General features: G+C 38.4%; 1 protein-coding gene across 2 annotated transcripts in view; it reads left to right on the top strand.

Moving 5' to 3' along the window:
- Positions 1-21,174, top strand: part of igsf21a (immunoglobin superfamily, member 21a) — a 158,168-nt gene that overhangs the window by 114,121 nt on the left and 22,873 nt on the right. For both annotated transcript variants that reach the window (XM_069149712.1, XM_069149703.1), the window contains exon 5: positions 14,360-14,475. In XM_069149712.1, coding sequence (XP_069005813.1) covers positions 14,360-14,475 — 116 coding nt within the window. The remainder of the gene's footprint in view (positions 1-14,359; positions 14,476-21,174) is intronic.

Here is a 21,174-nt window from a genome sequence, read left to right as displayed (position 1 = left end):
GAAATCTGTTATCTACCAAGGGAGTGTCTTTTTTTTTTTTTTTTCCTGGCTAAAAATGAAGTAAAAATCTTACCTTAGTTGGAACATGCACACATCCTATATATGGTAATGTTTTTTATTGGTATCTGTCCAAACAACTTCAGGAGCACATTTCCACATTTTCTTAAGATTTTGAGCCGGAAAATGTGATAGACTATACAAACGTAGTGACAGCCAAGCATACATATTTACACACACCACACACTCGCATGCACACGTGCACAGGAAAGGCACTCACACACTTAAATACAAACACTTGTACAGACCAAACTCCAGGCTGAAGCAGAGCAATTTCCAGGGTGAATCAGAGCAATCTGGTCATCCTAATTATGGCATTCTGTATGGGAAACTGGTGAGGTACTCGAGGAAAACTGTAATCAAGACCTCAGGCAGCGGGTGCTGTGATGAAGTGGCTCTCTACATGTGCAGTTAATATAAAGGCGTGAAATTGCAAATTCATGACCCTTGAATGCAGTGTGCACCAGCTATGAGGTCAGTCCTGCTCTTTTTCTGTCCCCGTGAATCCCTCATACTGGAAGGTACGCTGAAGAAGTCTTGGCCCGCATGGGGGTATTAGGATCTGCATCATTATACAAAGAAATCTGAAGCGACAGGTGTAGTACAGATTGGCACAATTGCTTAACTTGCCTTTAACAAGGGCCGCAATACATAAATGAAATAGCAGATCATGACATTTTTGTCCATCCTATTTTTGACCTCATTACTTTGGTTTTACTGCAAAGTGTATGGGTGGATGGGATATTACATAGAATTGTACTATTATAATAGATAGACAAGGCAGGCACAAAACAGAGCATACATTGACTTTTAAACGGTCTTATATTTTGTCACATCGTCACTTCTCTCAGCCTGATCTTTCAGTTCCAGTCAATTCAAAAACTGTTGTCACTCTTGGAATGCCAATTAAATTTCAAACTAGTTTAGCAATTAGAGGCATCCTTGAAACAAAACAACCATGTCTTGAAACAAAAGCTTCAGATTTAATTGAGAATGTTTGCGGCAATCTGCTGAGTGTGAAACAGCTCAAGTAGAAAATGGAATTTTCAGCTGAAGTTATGTGACTGAAATAGCTGCCATGGGATGTTATGACAAATTCACTGAACTGCCATGTTCAAAGATTCAATTGTCAGAATAGAAATATGAGAAGTAAAGGTTAGGAATTCACCAGTATAGTAAAATGTGCCAAAAGATATGTATGACGTACATATCCAGGACAGGCTATTGGAATAGCCCTTTCAGAAGCTCTTCAGTGCATTAAATTCATGATTAAGAAGTTGAAAATGGAGTTTCTTTTCGACGTATAGAGGGAGGCCAGGATTACCAGGATGTTCGTCATCATTTTCTAGTTTGAAAAGAGCTGCTTCACCATCAGAGTTCAATTTATTTTGAAAATGAAAGCTGTTCCCTGCTCCTACATAAATCAAATATTTTCTACAGCCAAAATCAGAACTAGCGCGTTCATGAATATTTAGAAATTGGAGATGTAATATGTCACCATGAAGTAATCAAATGTCATTTCAATGCTAATGGCGGATTTGCATTTGTATCACGTAAAAAAGTGACGAGGTCTTATTAGGTGTATAATTTATTCATTCAGTCATCAATTTATTCATCCTAATCATCCTAATCTAACCTTTTCTTAAGTATCGGGTCATTTTAAAAATGACTATTTTTGTATATTTATATATATGTATATATACATATATATATATATATATATATACATATATATATATATATATACAAAAATAGTATTTTTTTTAGTCAAGCTACTTAAGAAAAGTATATATATATATATATATATATATATAGAGAGAGAGAGAGAGAGAGAGAGAGAGAGAGAGAGAGAGATTTCAACTGAATTTAAACCATTAATGCAAAGTGCATATTCATATCTAGAACTGTTTTAAAAAAACATCTCTTTCATCAAACCTTTCCATAATACATTGTAAACAGGATGTATTTATCTTGAGCTTCTGATTGGAATCATTGCAGTGCATTATGTAATTGCCTCCGAAGCAGACAAACAAACAAAAAGATAAGATAAACAAAATAGTTGTATGACAAGACAAAGCAGAGGAAAGAGCTTGGATCAACAGGCATGGCTTAGTCCTTTGAGAAATTAAATCAACTTTGGTTTGTGGATTTTATCTTTTCGTGAGGAGGAGTGTGAATTTCACTCATGGTATTTGTTGCTCCCGGTAAATATTGATAGATGCACAACAGTAATGAGGCTGAGAAAGTACAGGTGCACCAGGTACAGGCTCAGACTATGCCTCTTTCAATGGACATAATAGAATTCAACAACAGGGGGGGTCTCTATCCTTCCCATTTATTTCCATCTGTGATCTTAAAACCATAAATTCACAACAGTTTAGACTTATTAAAATAACAATATGCTTGGCAACGTTTTTTTGATTATAATTTATAGACCTGTTTACCTGACATTGTAAGACACTGACACTTATTTCCAATTATTTATAACAATTGAAACCCAAGAAAATGTCATTCCTTCACTTCTTCATAAAATTAAATAGTCACAACTAAGTAAGGAACAACTAAAAAACATCCTGACATTTTATTCACTGAGAATTTAACACTCAAAAACTCAGTTAATCTGCATCATCGCCTCTGTAGGTGTGTTTGATCTGACGGTGGACCGCTAACAGGAGCAAACAACTTCTCTTAACATTTTGATTTGAATATTGTTCCATCTTTAGTGGTGCACAAAGTGAGCGCCAAATTCGCACCAGTGAAAAGAGCAAAGATAAAACAGCACAGACTGAAATCTCAATTTGTTTCAATAGAAAATTGTGTTTGTGTCATGTTGGAGTCCATCACTCATCGCAGGATAAATAAGGCAGCTAAATGAGAAAAGACACTTTTGGGCGGAGGTCTCCAACCTTTCTTCCTCTGAGAGCTACTTTGACCAAATGAAAGTGTGTGAGAGCTGCTCATAATTAGTAACATTTATTGACATAGCTGAACTCCACCAAACCAGCTGACTAAGCTTTGTTTATGTGAAAAATAACAAACTGATGCTCAACACACATTTCGTATCTTAACAGCTTTTTCAACAGCATGTGCATGATTTTTCGGTATGCTTTTGATTTGAAAGTGACCGAAACTAGCTTCATAGCTCTGGTCCAGCAAAAAATATGGTATTTATGTTATTTAGCTAATTAATGAGAACCCGTTTCTTTCCAGCTCAGTGTGAGAGTCTTTACTGCGTTTTGTAGACATTGACAGTTGTGCAAGTTTCTGTCCTCTGATCTCTGTGTTTTATGAAGGGCGGAGCTCAACCCTGCGGTTCCCCCCACCGTTACACTGACACGGTGCAGAGCAGACACTGGTGAAGGAGAGCGAGGGGAGATTGTCCACTTGTTGATCGAGCGCATTGATAGCATTGTTCTCTCTAACAGGTTAAAAGATAAATACATTTAAAAATGCTGAAATAGATCGCCAAATACACTTGGGTACCTCAATATATCCGAGCAGCCCGCCCAAGTGAGTCTATCTTTGGGAAATACTACTCCTTCAGCGAGATACTCAGAAACAGGTAACGAGCTACAGGTAGCTCACGGGCGGCTGGTTTGAGACCCCTTCTTTAGGGTCTTTAAGACTTAAATTATTAGCCTTTACGATGTAAATCTGGTATTTACAATATTTTGTAATTAATAAATATATGTATAATCTATATATTTTATGGGGGGGGGGGGGAGCATGGACACAATCCCCAAACTCTGCAGTTGTAAAGCAATGTCTGATTTTAATCAATCATAATTCTTCTATTTGGCTGTAGTTTCATAGCCTGGTGTTGCAGGACCAAATTCACTGTGTGAACATCTGGGTCTGGTTTACACCCCATAGGGATCGTTTACAGTTGTTACATCCTACTGAGCGTAGGCCTCTGGTTAATTTGGAAACTTTTGGGGCACTTTTAACCACTCGGTATGTGCCGAGACTCACTGATGGCTCCGCCCTTTAGCATGGCTGAGCAAACGACAACGCAAAGAGGGATTCCAGACTATAATCATAGTGAAGAAAACTAAAGCTGTCAGCAAAAGTATGGCAGAGCCCGGCTAGTAGTTTGAAGATCAATAATCAACAAACAATGCTTGCCACGACAGAAAACAACATATAGACTATTTAAATTTCAACTTTGCAAACCATTTTCTTTTCAGTGTAAAACAGTAGAGCAATATCACATGGTTGTTATGGCTTTTATTAAAGCTCTTCTCTATCACAGGACTGCTCAAGTACTTAGTACAAGATTATGTTCTATAGTATGCCCTTGATTTAGCATGTATTACCATTGTGCAAAAAAAAAAGCCCGCCTACATTAAGAGCTGCACACTTAAATGAACATTGTTCAAACATGCCAACAGCTATATGTTCCCCATTCTTTTCATAGTGGATTATTTGTCACAAAGAACCCATCAGTCAAATGCAACACAAGGGACATTATTCACACTTGATGAACCATTTTATCCCTCTGATGTGTGAAGTTAGGCACTTCAAACATCTTCTGCCTGTGTCCCTAAGGAATGAACTGACACTATGGAGAACACACTACACTTGGCTACTTTGCATTCCTTTCTTTCCCCACAATCTTTTTCTAAAGAGGGGCTTACTGTTAACCAATTACTGACATTTAAATGAAGCTGTCTATAGTTGTGGTCAGCACAGAATATGGTGAATAGAATACATACTGTAAGAGGGCAGAGCAAGGCATTCAGAATTTTAAATGCATTATTTATTATAACCATAGACTATATATCAAAGTAGCTTCCGGGTCTAACAAATGAAGTCGATGCAGAAGTGCCTTAAGCTGCGATACCACCGAGTGCCATTAGAGGTCGGCTCCAAAACGCTTCCAGCTCCATAGACTCCCATTCAACTAGTCTCATAAAATTCTATGTCAATAAAATTTCTCCATTGGTTATTTTGGTTTTGCTAGCAAAAGTCACTTCTTAATAGTTTTCTGGCGGTCCATCAACAAAATAATTCCGTCATTAATAAATTGAAAGTGAAGCTGTGTTTTTTTGGGGGGGTGTCTGTTTGATTGACAGGCCTGTGGTGCAGTCAGGTTACGGCTATTGGTGGGTAGGACATAGTATCATCGGGTTACCAATCAGATCGAGCCAGATACCCGCTCGCTCCCCCACAGCTCGCCCAAATATGGTCGGCCAAATTCCAAACTCGAGGCTTCATAACGGCCGTTTATATACCAATGGGTGACGTCACTGCTGGTTGGCGCAAACAATGATCTTCTGTTAACCCTAACCAAGTCGTTTTTGTACCTGAACCTTACCCAACTGCTGCCATGTCACATTTATCCCAAACCACGATCTTGTCCTCCACCTATAACCATGTGGGTTTTAGTGACTAAACATAAGGCACCTTCCTTTGCATCTTGTTTAGAGGACTGACAGGTGTATTACGCACTTTGGCATGATTTCGGGTTTGTATGGTTTACTTAAAGGATCCAAATAATTTCTCTGCAGTTTCTCATGTAAAAACAACCAAACGTCTCACATCACCTTAACTGACCAAATGACTTTGTCACATGGACACAAGGAGAGTTTTACCATGAACACCATCCTTTTACGCTTTAAATAAAATCTCTTTACTGTGACATAGTGCTGAAGTACATTTCGAGCTCTATTTTAAAAATGTTTGTATAAGCCTTTTTTCGTACATACATATGATCAAGGAAGGTTCATTGTCTCAAAGATGTGCTTATGTGCATGCATACACAAAGCTGTGCGGCCTGCCACCAAGTGTCAGCTGAGGGAAGAGCTCTTGAGAGGGCTTGACAAATCGTAAATGGCTGCATTTATAAAGCGCTTTTATCCACAGTGACTTACAATTTGCCACTCACCCATTCACACGCATAACCCTCCCCATGATGGCACTTAAAAATGTTGTATGTACATCTCAAATTGACCATAACATTTAGGTTTACCTCAAATAAACACCGCTTCTCTTCTCTCTCTCTCAAGACCTAAGTAAACACATAGGAAGCGTTTTGTATAAAAACACTGAAAACTCACGTGAACTTCCTGCGACTGCTTGTCTACTTTCACATGCTCGGTTTGTAAAAGGCAACAGACAGATCAATGTTTCACCTGCCATTCAAACCCGAAATGAATAATTGAGGCTGCCCACTGGTTTTTTTACACTTAAAATTTTCTGTTTAGAGAGTCACTGTGAAGTCTTCTCACAAGTTTAAAAATGGATGGATTTTGAATGAACTTAGAGGTCTGAATAATGTTTAAAGACTGCATTTTCTATTAGGTAAAATGGTGAAAAGTTACCTTGAATAATAATAATAAAAAGCTTGACACAATGACCATTTTCCATTGACCATTGAATGAACTTAGAGGTCTGAATAATGTTTAAAGACTGCATTTTCTGTTAGGTAAAATGGTGAAAAGTTACCTTGAATAATAATAATAATAATAATAATAATAATAATAATAATAATAATAATAATAATAATAATAATAAAAAGCTTGACACAATGACCATTTTCCAAAAATGTTAGGACAACTGGCTTCGTTTCAGTAAAATGCATCGACAACTCGGTAATTACACAAATTATTGGCACTGTGATCAGGACGTTTATGTTAGTGTGATTATCCTGCTGTAATGAGTCGGGTGAGCTCAATGGGCCTTGAAGAAGAGGTTGCATTGTACTGTTATACTGTTTGTTTCTGTTTTTTAAACAACCTCAATAGAAGGAACAATTATTGCTTTTGTGTTTTGTGCCAGATTAATTTTAGGAGGTCATTGAATAACAAAATGATCCCAAAATGACTATTTTACTTTTTTTTTTTTTTTTTTTTTTTTTATAAAGGATTAGCAATATTACAATCTTTAAAAAATAATTTTATCCTATCTAATAATTGTGAAAAACTAACAGCTTTCTCCTCAAAACAATTTTTTTAATCCAGTGTCCAGAAAAGGTTTAACATGTCAAGGTAATGAAAGTCATTCTGTTGTATTTCTTTCCTATTTTAAAAAAAGAGAAACAGTTGATGCATGGTCACCCATTTGTCTTGGTCATAACTGCCCCATCAACAACCCTTACATGTCAGCTTGAAATATGAATTGTCCTCCCTGTCCCTGAGTGCTGTGTACACTATATCGACATTTGCCAAGCTTGCAGCCATTTGATGTAGATTTTCTCAAAGACTTCTTTGGGGATTGTTCCTGTGGTCTGGGGATGAGAGATGAAGGATGGATACTTCAACACCTCAAATGAGTCTCTTTGGCCTCGTATAACTTTACAATCTCATTTTACCCCCTTGCTCTTTAAATTAGGTGTCATAAAAAAAGAAAAAGAAAATCACAAGTAAGCCGAACAGACACACTGATCAAGAAATTTGTCTGTGATGTCCAAGGAAGGCACAGGGGACCAAAAAGGTGAATCCATGTCAGTGCCTTGTGAATTACCACATTGCTGAAAGGAGGATGAGGAAGGCTGGAGAGGGCTACAGGTAAAGGGGCCAAATTGTAACAGATTGCCAACCTGAACCTCTGCCCTTAAGCAAAAAATGGACTTTAGGGATAAGGGTGCCAGTCACAGCATAATTGATGCTGGGCTGTGTACAGGCTAAGTCCCATCTGCCACTGTCTGCTTTTCCCTCTTGTCCTGTCTCAACCAAGCCTTCAAACTGTGCTGGCAATATCCTCTCCTCTCTCCCCCTTGTCCTCATTATGAGCACAAAGCTGTGAGTCCAAGCCTGGTTTACCCTCAGAGAGCGACAGCCTGGGGAGGGACTCGGGAAAGCCATACAGAGCCATGACATATCATATTTCCTATCATATGGGAACAGAGCAGGAGGAAAAAGCACAACTGTGCCTAAGCTCCCAAATCATTCTCTTCATGGTAGATATGGAGAGATATTTTGCGAGTAATTTCCCTCATATTTTTCAGTGAAAACTATTTGAACCTTTCAGATGTGTTTATGTGGGTGGCTCTGAGTAGCATTGGATACTTTAATGAGGGGGTTGCAAATCCCTCAAAGGTAGACCAGTGTCCATTTGAGGGTATGCCACGTGAGGGACAGTTGCCATCTCTCAGTAGTGCATCAATAAAAACACGTTCCTACAAACAAAAAACCCACAAACATATTTCTCACCAGTCCCAAGCACACAGGCATGTAGTAATGTCTGCTTGCTGCATTTTCAATAACATCGCTATGATTAATGGGCTTCGGAACCGGGGAACTTGTTCAGTGTGACACGAGCTTTTGTCTCTGCGTGTCATCCCCTTCCTCTTCCTGACAGCCACCAGACTCTCCCCCTCCTCGCTACCGACTACAGCGCTGGCTGGTTGGCTGGGGCCGCGAGATCCGATATGAGCTGACAGCACAGTAATAACCCATGCAAATTAACAGGGCGGGGTGTAAATGCAAATGCTAAAAGCACAATAGAAAGAGTGATTAAAACGCATCTCAGTGTCTTTTATCTCACGGTGCTGCTTGTGTTGGGGAATAAAGGCTTTCAAAAAGTAGCAGACTTAGGTGCAGAGAACCCGTGCCAGCGATCATTTCAACATCTCTTTTTTTTTTTCTCTCTTGAGGACTTAACTTTGATTGTTTTTCAGGCTGCCTTCTACTTCCCCACTGCTGCAATCACAGCCCATCCAACTGTGTGACTCCCCGAAATAGGGATATAAGCACTTTGGCAGTGTTTTATGTTTCACTCGGTTTAACAGAATCTGGAATGCACGTATGTTTCTCCCCCTCACAACTGCACGTGGAAATTACTGTTTCACATCCACACGTATGCAAGTATGTGTCTTTACACAAGCATGAATTTACCTATACATCTCTGTCAGGAAAAATCTTAGCTTTAGAGCGGGAATAAAGTAGCAGTGGGGCACATGTCTCGTGCGCTGCCAAGAGCTGGCAGCGTAAACTTTGTTTTGATTTTTTGGATGCCAAAACCGTATCCTCAAGCCTGCAAGTAAAGTTAAGATTATAAAATTGGCTCAGGGATGGACCAATTAACTTCAATCCCAGACTCCACTGGGATGGCTGTTAGGTGAAAGAGTCAATTAAATTGACATTTAAAACTTCCAGTGGCCTAATTTGCGGTAATGTGGCATGTGTATTTCTGTTTCCACTCTTCACGTTCAACCTGTCACTTGTGCTTTTGCGTTTGGGACCAATTACAAACTGCATTTAGGAGCAGCTAAGTGATATTCAGCCTTACTCTAAAGATGTCCTTCTGAAGTGGTTTGTCATACCTAATTGAATGGTACTAAATGTACATGAATTTATCTTTGGCGGCAGTGCTGGAGAACCATGCGAACCACTGAAGGACTTGTGGAGTGTATGAAAGCAGAAATGGAAAAGGACAAGTTGACCTCACGCCAGTGCCAGGAACATAGTGTGAAACCAGTGTTGTGTTCCAAATGACATACTTTCCTTAGTGCACTAACAAATAGAGCTCTCACGTGTTAGGACTCGTACTTGTGTAGTACAGGAATTTAGACACGGTCGTGTTTTCTCAAACCGCACACTGCCGTTGTGCACTGATCATAAATAACCGCATGTGAATGCATCACCTGCCAACTTATCTGCAGCTTTAATTATTTTAGCCAGAAATGCTTTTAATGAGGTGTTCTGCAGCTTTTTTTTAAAGACATATTTAGACAATTTAAAGAATCACTGTTGTATGGCCGTTCCTGACTACTGACCCCATCGTGGAGGGAAATCATGATCAAAATAAATAGATGATGATTTTTTTTTTTAAATCTCCCATGAAAGGCAGTTGACAAAATCCTGAATTATGTACTTTACTCCACATGGTGTTTGGCAGCCTCTCCTCCATCCTTCCATCTGTATTCTCTTTCTGGCTTTGTCACAGATCTGCTTATTAACTGTGATATTGTCCCTGTGGCTTTAAAAGGTGGGACATATTGCTTGGGTGTTCTTTGGGATTCACTTGTGTCTCTTTCAGTCTGAGTTATTACTTCCAATTTCAACTCTAAAATTATAATTCCAAATACAGCTGCAAAGCTGTATTGCATACTGATAGCACTGTGTCATCTCAAGGCCCTCTTTCAATGTGGTTTGATATATACAACTATATATCCAGAATAAATAGTATACAGTATTCACTGTGCCATTATCAGTCAAAGTCCAATCTTTGTATGTTTTTAAATATGAAAACAAACCAAAATGAATTATCATCTTTTCCAATTGCTAACTGAAATTAGTCTTTAAAGTCCTTATTAAAAGCAAATTTCAGCGGCACAGCATTCAAAACTGATGATCTTTTGTTACTGAACGGTATGAAACCACATAGAATAGTTGGTGACTAAAGCATATGTTGTGCATTAATGCTAATAAAAGAGGCAATCATGAGCTGTAGAATGGTAAACATTGGCCAAATGATTGCAGAAACTGTTCTCATTTGACTGCTATTTAATTTGACTTAATTTTTTCACAAACATTAACTGCTTCTAAGTTACTAATACCATCTTTCACCTGTAGAGGTTATTTATAACTTACCTGCCGTGGTGAAGACAAACATACATGCAGCAGTTTGGATACTCTAAATAATTAATGTTGGGTCTAAGTGGAAAATTTCACAAGTTCACTTCTTGCTGTGATTTTTTTTTTTTTTTTTTTTTTTTTTTTTTTTTTAGCTGTCACTCTGAGAATTTGTTGAGTGAGTTATCCTGTAATGATTGTGATGAAAACCACACTGAGAAGTGAAATGCGTCATTTAGTCGGGTGAAACAATTCAAAGTTCATACTTTAACATTTCAGCTCACAATGAAAAAGTGCAGCTTAATCAAATACTCATCATTGAATTACTTTTACTGAAAGTAAAAGTGAAAGCAGAGGCTGACCTTGGCACCTTTTTTGTTGTTTTTCTTTTTTTTTTTGCAATCATTTATCTCCCCCCTCTTTCCTCCACTAAAAATAAACCCCCAGAGATGTGGACCGAAGGATTGGGTGCTTAGTACAAGGCGACGTTGGGAGTGTTTCTTGTGAGTCCAGCTGTCTCCAGAGCTCTAAATCCTTTAATTATGAGGCCAGGGAAAACAGTCTCTTAGGAGAATTAAACAGGCTCCTGTTTTGCACATTCTCCAATCCCATTTGCAGTATTTTGTCTTTGTTTTTTTGAAAAGATAGCAGAGCAATGGTGCTTGAGGATGTAGAACAAGAAGGAGGTGGTGAATGAGAAATGGAGGGAGAGATCATTATTGTTGTAACTGGTGTAGTCGCGCTACCAGGGACTAAAGGAATTAAATGCTGCTTTTAATGCAGTGATGTGTCAGTGCAGTTAAAAAAAAAAAAAAAGAAGAATAAATTGTAGGACTGCAAACCTCACATTTAATGCATTTCAAGATCTATATTTACAGGATATAATAGAACTTAATTCATATAGTATGTTTTGCAGAGAAGTCAATGGTATTTTTAACATGAATGTGATGTCAGGTAAAAACTCTAAGGGCGAGGTTTCAGAATGTTTTAGCATTAGAAGGAATTCCATGAGCCTTTAAGATAGAAAAAAAATACTACTTCTTAAGAGGAAGTACTTAAAGTGAAAATATATATCGAAGAAGCTCTATAAATGCTTGGATTCTCTCAAGACACACTGCATGACAGATTTCAATCATTTCTGAGGAAAAAAAAAAAAAATAGTCTGACAATCAGAATTCCGGGCATACAGAGTTTTACCTGTACACTGTGTGCAGTATTCATAATGTAACAGAAAGGGACAGATTGCACTGAGAGGATTTTGGAATTTTTATATCTGTACTCAAAATATTCAGAGCCTTTAAAGAAACCTCGTGAAGAATGTTAAAGGTATTGACATTGCTTCTTTTCTTTTTTTCCACAAGTTTTTTTTTTTTATATATATATATATATATATCTTTCTCTTAAGACTACATATTGTTTAGCAAACTTAACTGTGACTTGTTTTTGCGTTTGAAAGTTTTTCTGTTTCTCTGTTTTGTATGAGCATTATGTCAGCATTAACGGTTGTGTTGGACTTGTCAAGAGAGAATTTTTTTATTATCTAGCTGTTGTTTTCATATGAATGTTATGCAGACCTCAGTAAAACAAAGAACTCAATAAAGAATGCAACAAAACAACAAAGGAAAATGTAATCTTAACCTTTAACAAGTGGCAGAAGTTAGAACTGCAATTAAATGAGGTGTAAAAGGCTTAGACTCTACCACCGTAGACAACCATCTTCATCCCATACAGGGTTGTTGTGTTTGCAAACAGTGCGCTGTTCACAGTTATTTCACCAATGCTTATTGACGTCTTCAGCTTTCACTCCCATACGGTGCCCCCCCACCCCCACCCCACCCCCCTACCCCCCTCCCACCACCTACAGGGCACAAAATAATACAGTGCCATGATTAATGTGCATCACTCCTGAACTAACTTGACCGGGGTGAAGAATTACAAGGTTGTCCTCGGGATTTCATTCTAACTAAACAAAGCTTTTTTTCTTTTCTTTTTTACTATTGTTCTGGAGAAGTACTTTTCAGGGGATTATCAATATTTATCAGTCATGTGGAAACTTGCAATTTAACAGTAATTATTTGTAATCTAATAGGATGGGTTTTCTGAATTAAATGTGTGGTTTTATGTATTAAAACTCCACAGATTGCTGCAAACGTCTCATGATCTGATTGTGTGTGAAGCTGCTAATGCTGTGAAAATGAGTCATAACTTTTAACAGCCGCATTGGTGGCACTTCACAGTGTTAGGAACATGTTTACTGGATTCTACAAAATGGAATACAATGCTGTTTTTTGGAATAGAGCAATCAATATTCTAAATCTATAAAGTTGGACTGGTTTATTTTATTGTCTGCAGATATGCTCTACATAGTGCTGTAGCTTCAGTCCGCCATATGCACTTCACATACAGTACTTCTGTGTTGAGTGCTTGAGCATGATTGGTCAGGAGCGGACACCTCTGACAGCTTATCATATGCCAGGTTGAGACAGGCTTGTCAGCAAGCTAATGGAGTGTTCTAAGGTTAATTTACAACCATATGAATTCCATCAATAAGCAATTAAGAGGTGTGGATACACAGAGGCACCCAGGCCAGCAGCTAAATCCACCCCACCAGCCGCCTCCCACTTTAAATCAATTAATTGCTGTGGCATGTCTGTTTAAAACCGCTTGATAGATTCACACGCAAAACTGGCGCCTGAAAAAGGCGCTGCTCTCCACGTGACCTTTCTTTTTGCCTGAAAGCATGACTCGTGGATTTCGAAAATTTGCCAGATTCTTGTCTCACCTCACAGTCCTTGGCCGATTTCACAAATGTTTTCCCATTCATATTGAAGCTCGGGCCTGTTAAAGTATTCTTAAAACATCCCGCTGCCAAAATTGAAAGGAAATAATATACCAGACGACTACAGACTGCCCGCGCATGGCGGTGCATGTAGAGCCTCGTGAAGAAAAGACATGTAGAGATTCAGAATACATGAAAAACGTAGTATCTTCAGCTAATGGTGTGAAAAGTGCCTTTGACATGCAGCAGTATTCACAATTCAACTGGTCCTTGTGCAGCTGGTCATCATCTGCTGCAGTATCATCAGTTAAAATGTGATGTTTCCCTACTACAATATGGTCTATGATGTATTCACATTCATATTTAAGGCAGCACACAAAGGCCAGAGCACTGCATGTTGAACAGCGGATTTTATGGGGGATGTGGGAGATTTCCATTCATTACCCCTTCTCCTCCCCATACTCCTCTATAATGCTGTGAAGTCTTGCGCACATGTTTTCCCTTTACACCACCATGACATACTTGCCGGGATCCCTAGAGAGATTCAGATAGAGGGTTAGTGATATGATATGTATGAGATTTTCTACCTTATCAGCCTCATCCGACTCACATGAGCCCTGGGGAGTTTTGAACATATTGTCCCAAACCATTCAGTTACCATTTTATGTGGAAATTCCCTCAGCAGGTTCTTGCTTTCTTTTTGAATATAGATACAGTGGAAAGATAAAGCAGGTCTGCAGATTTGTTTGAGTCGGTTTTATTTTAAACATCTGGGTAGAACAGTGTTTCTCTTTCTCTCTGCAGCTTGCTCCTCCTGTGCTGTCAGTATTGCCAGTGCCTTTTCCACCTACATGTATAAACCCTAGATGACACTTCATCACAAACTAACTCCTGGAATGCAACCGAGAAAGTGAAAGTGGACGTCTTTTTTTGCTGTTTAGAAATATCTGAGGTTGCATTTTGTGTTGGATATTGTTTCACATAGCTCTGCCCCTGTCATCCACAGCACCTCCAAACAACATATCAGTGGTGGCAGAGAACACTCCGGCCCCTTTCAGTCGATACCAAGCCCAGAATTTCACTCTCGTCTGCACTGCGAAGGGAGGGAAACCAGCCCCATCGGTGAGTTGCTGTTGAAGATGCATCATGCTGCGTGTTCATTGGGGACCTGCCTTTGCAGCACACAGATCCCTGTTGTTTACTGAGTAAAAGAAGCTGTGTTGCATGTTGCCAACTGAATTTAACTAATTTATTTATTTTGGTTGTTTTTTTTAGGGCACTATGATGTATGAATGCTTTTAACATTCCAGTAAAAAAAGAAAATAAGAAAAAACTCTTTAAAGAGAATTTAATAAGTTGCATGACAACAGCACAGTTTTTGATCTCAGTGCTTCCAACAGAAATCCAGCATTATTTGCAAAATAAAACCAGATGGTACAAGTTTGGTGTATTCCTGCAATAGCTGTCACCAGGACCGCTCTTACCTTCACTGACAGATTGACCTATGACTGATTACTATCAAGAAAAGTTTGTCACGTAATGTAGTCATTATAAAAGGTAGATCAGATTTAGAAAAACAGACACATTAGTGTTATTGATGGCCGCATTCAGAGCAATTAATCTAATTACAGTGACATGAGAGCAATGATCACTGTTGACAGAATTATCACTGTACACCCTCACGGAAACACTAGTGTGCACACTCATGCAGTCATGACCACACTCTCCAGACTCTTTCATACACACTTTTTCCTCAACTTTTTGAAGTGCAAGACAAGGACTTGCAAATATCTGAAGCATATGCTCAGGTGTTTGGTGGCATATGAGCTTACGGACGCTGTTTGAGAGCAGTTGCTCGCTGTTAGTTCCCACCGGGTCATTAATCATCGTCCATGGGTGTATGGTAATGGACTCCAGACCCTGAGCACACCTATCTTCAGCAATTATGAGCCCAGTGAGAGGTGAATACAAGGTGAATATGATTTCCGTCTCTTGGGTACTTTGTGGTTGATGGTGTGATGAGTGAGGTTCTCCCCTGTTGTGATTTCACGGGGAGCCTTAAGCCATTAAAGCTCGGCGCTGCTGGTTTCTTTTTTTTAAAACTCATAATAAAGAAAAAGAGACCTGAAAGGTTTCAGCTGGTCAGTAAGCCTGGACTCTCTCTGTGTCACTGGCTCAGTCACATCGCTTATAATTAGCCTTGTCACTGGCTCAGCAAGCAAATGAGTGAGTCACTGACTTTGGAAAAAAAAAAAAATACTGTTTGGTTTCTCATTTCACTATTGTATTAGCAGTTTGCAAAAAAAAAAGTAAGATACAATAAAATGTTTTGGTATGCCATAAAATGCATGCAAGCTTTTTGCTGCAAAGGCAGTTTACAGTAATTTCATCCCAGCAGTTTAACGACTCAAGAATGGCATTTTAAGCAGTAGTGCAATCTAAAGGAGCAATCTGTTTACAGACCACCATAATTATTTCATTTCCTGCAATAAATAAAACTCACATACAAGAAAATGCATACATTTTAAATGTGTGCAAGTTTAAGAAGAACATCAAGGAAAAAAACATAAAACGATTGGGTTCATCTCGACAGCACTTTTTTACACAGCACAATTTAAGTGCCTCATAACATTAAACAGAATTAAGCATATCAGATGGATCTCAAATAGTTGAGGCATTAAAATCAAATTAAGCAATAAACCTGAATTAAAAGGAACAAAAACATTATTAAGCCACAACAACACACAAGGATATCCTCGAACACTAATTAAAACATAACAATTTCCTAAGACAAAATTATTTTTTTCCTTAATATAAAGGCTAATATAAAAAAATCTCTAAGTATTATCAAATTAAATGATGAAAGATCCAGATAGCCTAGATTGTCCTGAAAAAAAACAAGATACAGCATGAATCGCTAGCCCCCATAATGAACAAGATATGAGCTTAAAAATGAAGGTTATGAAATTACCTTGAAAAAAAACCTATAGGGTTCAAAGGGTTAAAAGCTGTTTCAGTTTGGATCCAGTTGGAGTTCTGTAGGTAAGGCATTCATGATCCCCAGGATGTAAAGTATTCAGTGAAAGAGGCTTTAAACGTGTTCAAAATTTTAAATGGTAAATAAACTAGTCTATAAAAGAAAAGTGATATGCTCTGTATGCATTAGAACAAGGAATTATAACAAATATGCATTTATTTGTTTATAAAAACGCAGTTGACTTGTCGACCACTTGTTTAAAGGTGTTAAAAGTGAATGAGTAATGACATCGAATCTGCAAAATCGGCAGTAATGGACAAAAAAAGCACAGATTTAATTCAGTGTAGTGAGCAATTTGCTTCGTTTTTTTTTTCATGCTACATCATCTCAAAGCAAAATCCATTTCTCCTGCACAGAGGAAACACTGAATCCAACATGAGCCTAAAATATAACAAGTCCTGTCTGCCACATCTGCAGATTAACTCGTTTTATTTCCATAATGGGGGACCTTTGTCACCACCAGACAGAAAAAAACACTAGTAGACTTTAAAAATCTTGCACACCCACACAGGTGTTTTTAGTTATTCTGTTTGAAGTTGGATAAAGCTACAGAATGCTGGAAGTTTGCTAAAGTCACCAAACTTTATATATTGTTTTGTATAAAAGTGGGACGGTATAACTTGTTCCACAAACAAACACATGAAATAACACGAACAGGAGACTCAGATGATAATGAAGCACAGTTGGTACACACCCACACAGTCCTGAGATAGCCAATATAAGTGAAAACACCTGTATGCGAGCACCACGAGTGTGAAGGGCCCTTAATGCTCCTAGTGTGCTCATAGCACGGAATTAATTTAGTTAAATTTAGAGTTGTGTGTCATTGTGTGAGCCAGAAAACTATTGGAGGAAATTTACTTCTACTTTTCTACAGGGTGCCAGGACAGAATCTAATTTCAGCATTGCTTACTAGCCTTATATATCATTTTGGCAAACAGACACAGTGTTTGCACTGGAATAATGCCAAATATAAATATACAGTCAAATCTAAAGTCAAGTCTGATCCAAGGAACGTGACAAAAAACAAAAACACTTTCAGTTTGGAAAGTTACACTGCCTCTATGGGGAGTGGATCACGGCCTGTCAAAGTTGCCTTGTACTGTTGAAATAAATCAAAACCCAGCAAACAATCTCTGGTGGGTTTCATGGATAGATTTTCAAAGGACAATCTCGCCAGGCTCCTGCGAGGTTCTCTTTAATCTCATTTGAAGTCTGTGGTCCTTAATCAGTTGAAAAGAAAATATTCATTTGTAAATGGCATGGAAACAAGTGTAGTCATTTGAGATGTAGAGCATGCTTCATGTGTGTTTGGCTCAATCTCTGCTTGGTTATTCACTGTTATACCACAGGGTTAAGCTTTGTAGCAAACAGTATTGCCAAATGATTTCACAAATGTTGGCATACCAATTAGTAGCTGTTTTGGAATAATCAAAACTAAACATACAGTATAGCCGCTACTTGACAATAGGTTGCAGAAAACACAAGATAAAAATCACGTTGTTGTGGCATAATTCTTAATTTATATATTGCCCACATAGAATTACTGCTGAAGAATGAACACAAATATCACATTTAAACTGTGTCCATTTGTTCTATTTATGCTGTTGTCCATGGTCATGCTGCATAACAAAACCTCATTATTTGTTTGTAAGTATTTGTTTGAGTGTTGCTGCTTTGGCCCAGTTATGTGACTGCAACTTCAAACGGCTGCCTTTGCTTTTTGATGAAACTCATTTAGTCTTTGTCGGTGCTGCTGCCGGGGGGGGGGGGGGCTTGTTGCAAAATGAGCTGTTGTCAGCTCTATTTTCAATGTCATATCATTGTGAGCCAAGGCTCAACAGTGGCTTACAACTTCCAAAGAAACTGACCCAAATGATCAAGCCGGCGTTTAGCAACAGCTGCTAAATATGACAATTCCCGGGTATTGCATACACTAAACTATCTTTGAATCTAAGGAAATATACCAAAGACTTCATCATTTCATCAAACATGAAGATTTCCTTTCTGTGGTATGTGTATAGACTTAGGATAAAACACATTTTGTATTATTTGCAACTTTGTTTCATATCTTATGCCATTCTTTATTAAAAAATTAAGTTTACAAGGGATACTGGGTGAACACAAAAATATAAAACACTTTGTAGAAAATGGTGAATTTGTCAACAAACTTGCTTGTCGAGAAGGTATGAGGCAAAATGCTCCACTTTTTTTTACCTGCTAGTTGCCAACTGTGTCTGAGATTTTGGAGGTAATAGCAGCTGCCAGCTGCAGCCGATGACAACACAATGAGAACGATGAGAGTGAACCATAACAGTAAAGTTGAAGGCCGGACAGCGAAACAATGAGCTGCAGCACTGCAATACAGCTCCATAAATCTGAGTGGAGCTGCAGATTGGCGTTATGATTTTCTGTAAGTGCATCACAATGAGCAAACCCTTTCCCACTGTCACATTATTTTTAGATTCACTGTCAGTGACGCATTGTTATCATAAAAAAAAATATCTTTTATACAAGGTTTAAGGATTACGTAATTTCAATGCAATTTCACCCACATTTAATGTTCCCACGCATCAAAAGGTTGTTTCATTTCCTGCTGTTAGAAAGCACCGCCATGCAAGGTCCTCTCATGATGAGCAGTTCTCAGAATATGGGCGCTGTTAAAAGAGAATGAAGACGAAAGTGGGTGGAAAAGATGAGAGCTGCTGTTTATACTGCAGATGAGCCCCCTGAAGTAATTAAAACAAGGCAAATGCTGAAGCTACGCTGTGTTCAAGCTGCAAATGTTATTTTTATCATCAGATTTTCAGATAATTAGAATGTTTCTTCTTACTTGTACCTGTTGTATTTTTGTTTTTTAATAGAAATCAATAGATTAAAGAAATAATGAGCCAACATTTTTTTTTTTTTTTTAAAAAGGCTGTGTGTAAGAAAAAGTCGAATTCACTTACCCATTTCTACGTGCGCTTTACGACCAGAAAAATCATAATCTCAAGACCTTTTAATTTGTGATGAGATCACCACAGCCTTGACTGTATCTCACTGTTCAACAACCTCAATGCTCTGTCATACACCATTCAATACAAAATGTCTTTGGTCATAGACGGAGACATACGCTTTGTATTTGATTTGAATAATTTGCTTTAGCTCTCCTGAAATAAAACAAACTTTGCCTTGTTGCAATGCTACAGCCTCTCTTTGTTCCTCCAGCTTCCAGTGCAAAGTCTGACGCTTGATTGTGGCTTAGTGTAGACATGTGAAACTGTTTAACGTCATCCAGCGCTGCTACAGCTGCACGTCTTGTTACATTAACATTAAAAGCAGTTTAAGAAGGCTCTGACTGTCCCTTCTTTCGGCTGAATATGGTCTTTTTTATTCAAGTGTCAAATTAGGACTTGAATAAAAACTTAGCACGGTCAATAATGTTTACTTGATAGAATAATAATGTAATTATGATATATCATAATGATAATAAGAGCTCCAGCTATATTTCTCATATTATCCATCTTCTGCAGTAATCACTGAAATAATAAGGTGTCTCATATTTTATTCTGGCATTCCTGCATCATTAAAAATATTAGTACTGAGTAGTTTGACACCGTATTTTCAATCATATTCTATATTTTAAAGTAATAAAGCAGATTCCCCATATTTGCCTTTGATCATGCTGCATGCAGTTTACTAGCTCACATGAATCCAGTGTGTTGAAGCTCCCACTTTTTCGTACGCTTTTGCTTTGGAGACACCCAGCATGCCAGATTGCCCCTAGTGCAGCTTAGAGGGCTAAGTATAATGGACTGCATGTGTTAAAAGTGTCTGCCATTATGTTTCAAGATCTGTCGGCATCTGATGTCACTGAAGCAAGCTGGTGACATATCAATAATAGTTCCCAGTGCCACTATTAGAACATCCTCAGAGCACAAGCAAGCACTGATTGAAAAGAGGAAAGATAATGACAGTTAATAATGAGAAGGAAAGCTGATTAAGTCATGGCCAGGATCTCTCTCGCTGCCGCTCTCCTCTTTCTCTCCCCTTTTCTCCTGCTTCTCATTGAATCATTCTGTCACTGTGAAAATTACCACCTTGTCCTTTTGACACCGCCATGATTAATTGCAGCAACATAAAGGTATATATATGGACCCATGCATGATTGTTACATTTTTAAAAAGGTTTTGGATTTGAGATGTTGGTGAGGTGAGGGCAGCTTGGCAGTGTGCAGAGTGCAGGTGCTTTCATCACAGTCTATTCACAGGCAAATACAAAACCCTTTCCATGCCATCCCGGCTTAATTTCACCACTGTCTTGGCATTGTGTACGGGCTACTGCTTAGAATTACATCTCTCTTTTTTCCCCCGTGTTAATTCATTTGAGAATGAAGTAAGTGGTTTGTGTCTGCTTTCTTTGTCTGCACATATTGGACTATGAAGTATTTGGAGGATTTCTAACAGACTCGTGATTGATAATCACTTCATTCTGTGCAGTAACTCTGTTTATAGACAAGAACAATACAACTGCAATGCCAAAAACACTCAGAAATCCTCTTTTACATGAGAGTGAGACCTATTTTCCAGGTCCTAGGGCAACAAGCCAGTGTTTTGACAAGAGACTGTGGGCCCTATTTTTATCCACCTGCAAGTAGGTGTGGCCAACTTGTTGGATTGGTATTTGTGGTGGAATTTTGGTGAACACAAACACAGGCACAACTCTGTTGCAGCATGGTGAAGTGGTGAACTAGGAGGAATAGATAGCTAGAAGGTGTATCACAGTCGACTTCAATCATGGCC

The sequence above is a fragment of the Embiotoca jacksoni genome, unplaced genomic scaffold (genome assembly GCF_022577435.1).
Source record: "Embiotoca jacksoni isolate LCO1_2020_lvr unplaced genomic scaffold, fEmbJac1.0.p SCAF_1, whole genome shotgun sequence".
NCBI lineage: Eukaryota > Metazoa > Chordata > Actinopteri > Embiotocidae > Embiotoca > Embiotoca jacksoni.
This window is presented reverse-complemented; position numbering and strand designations above follow the sequence as displayed.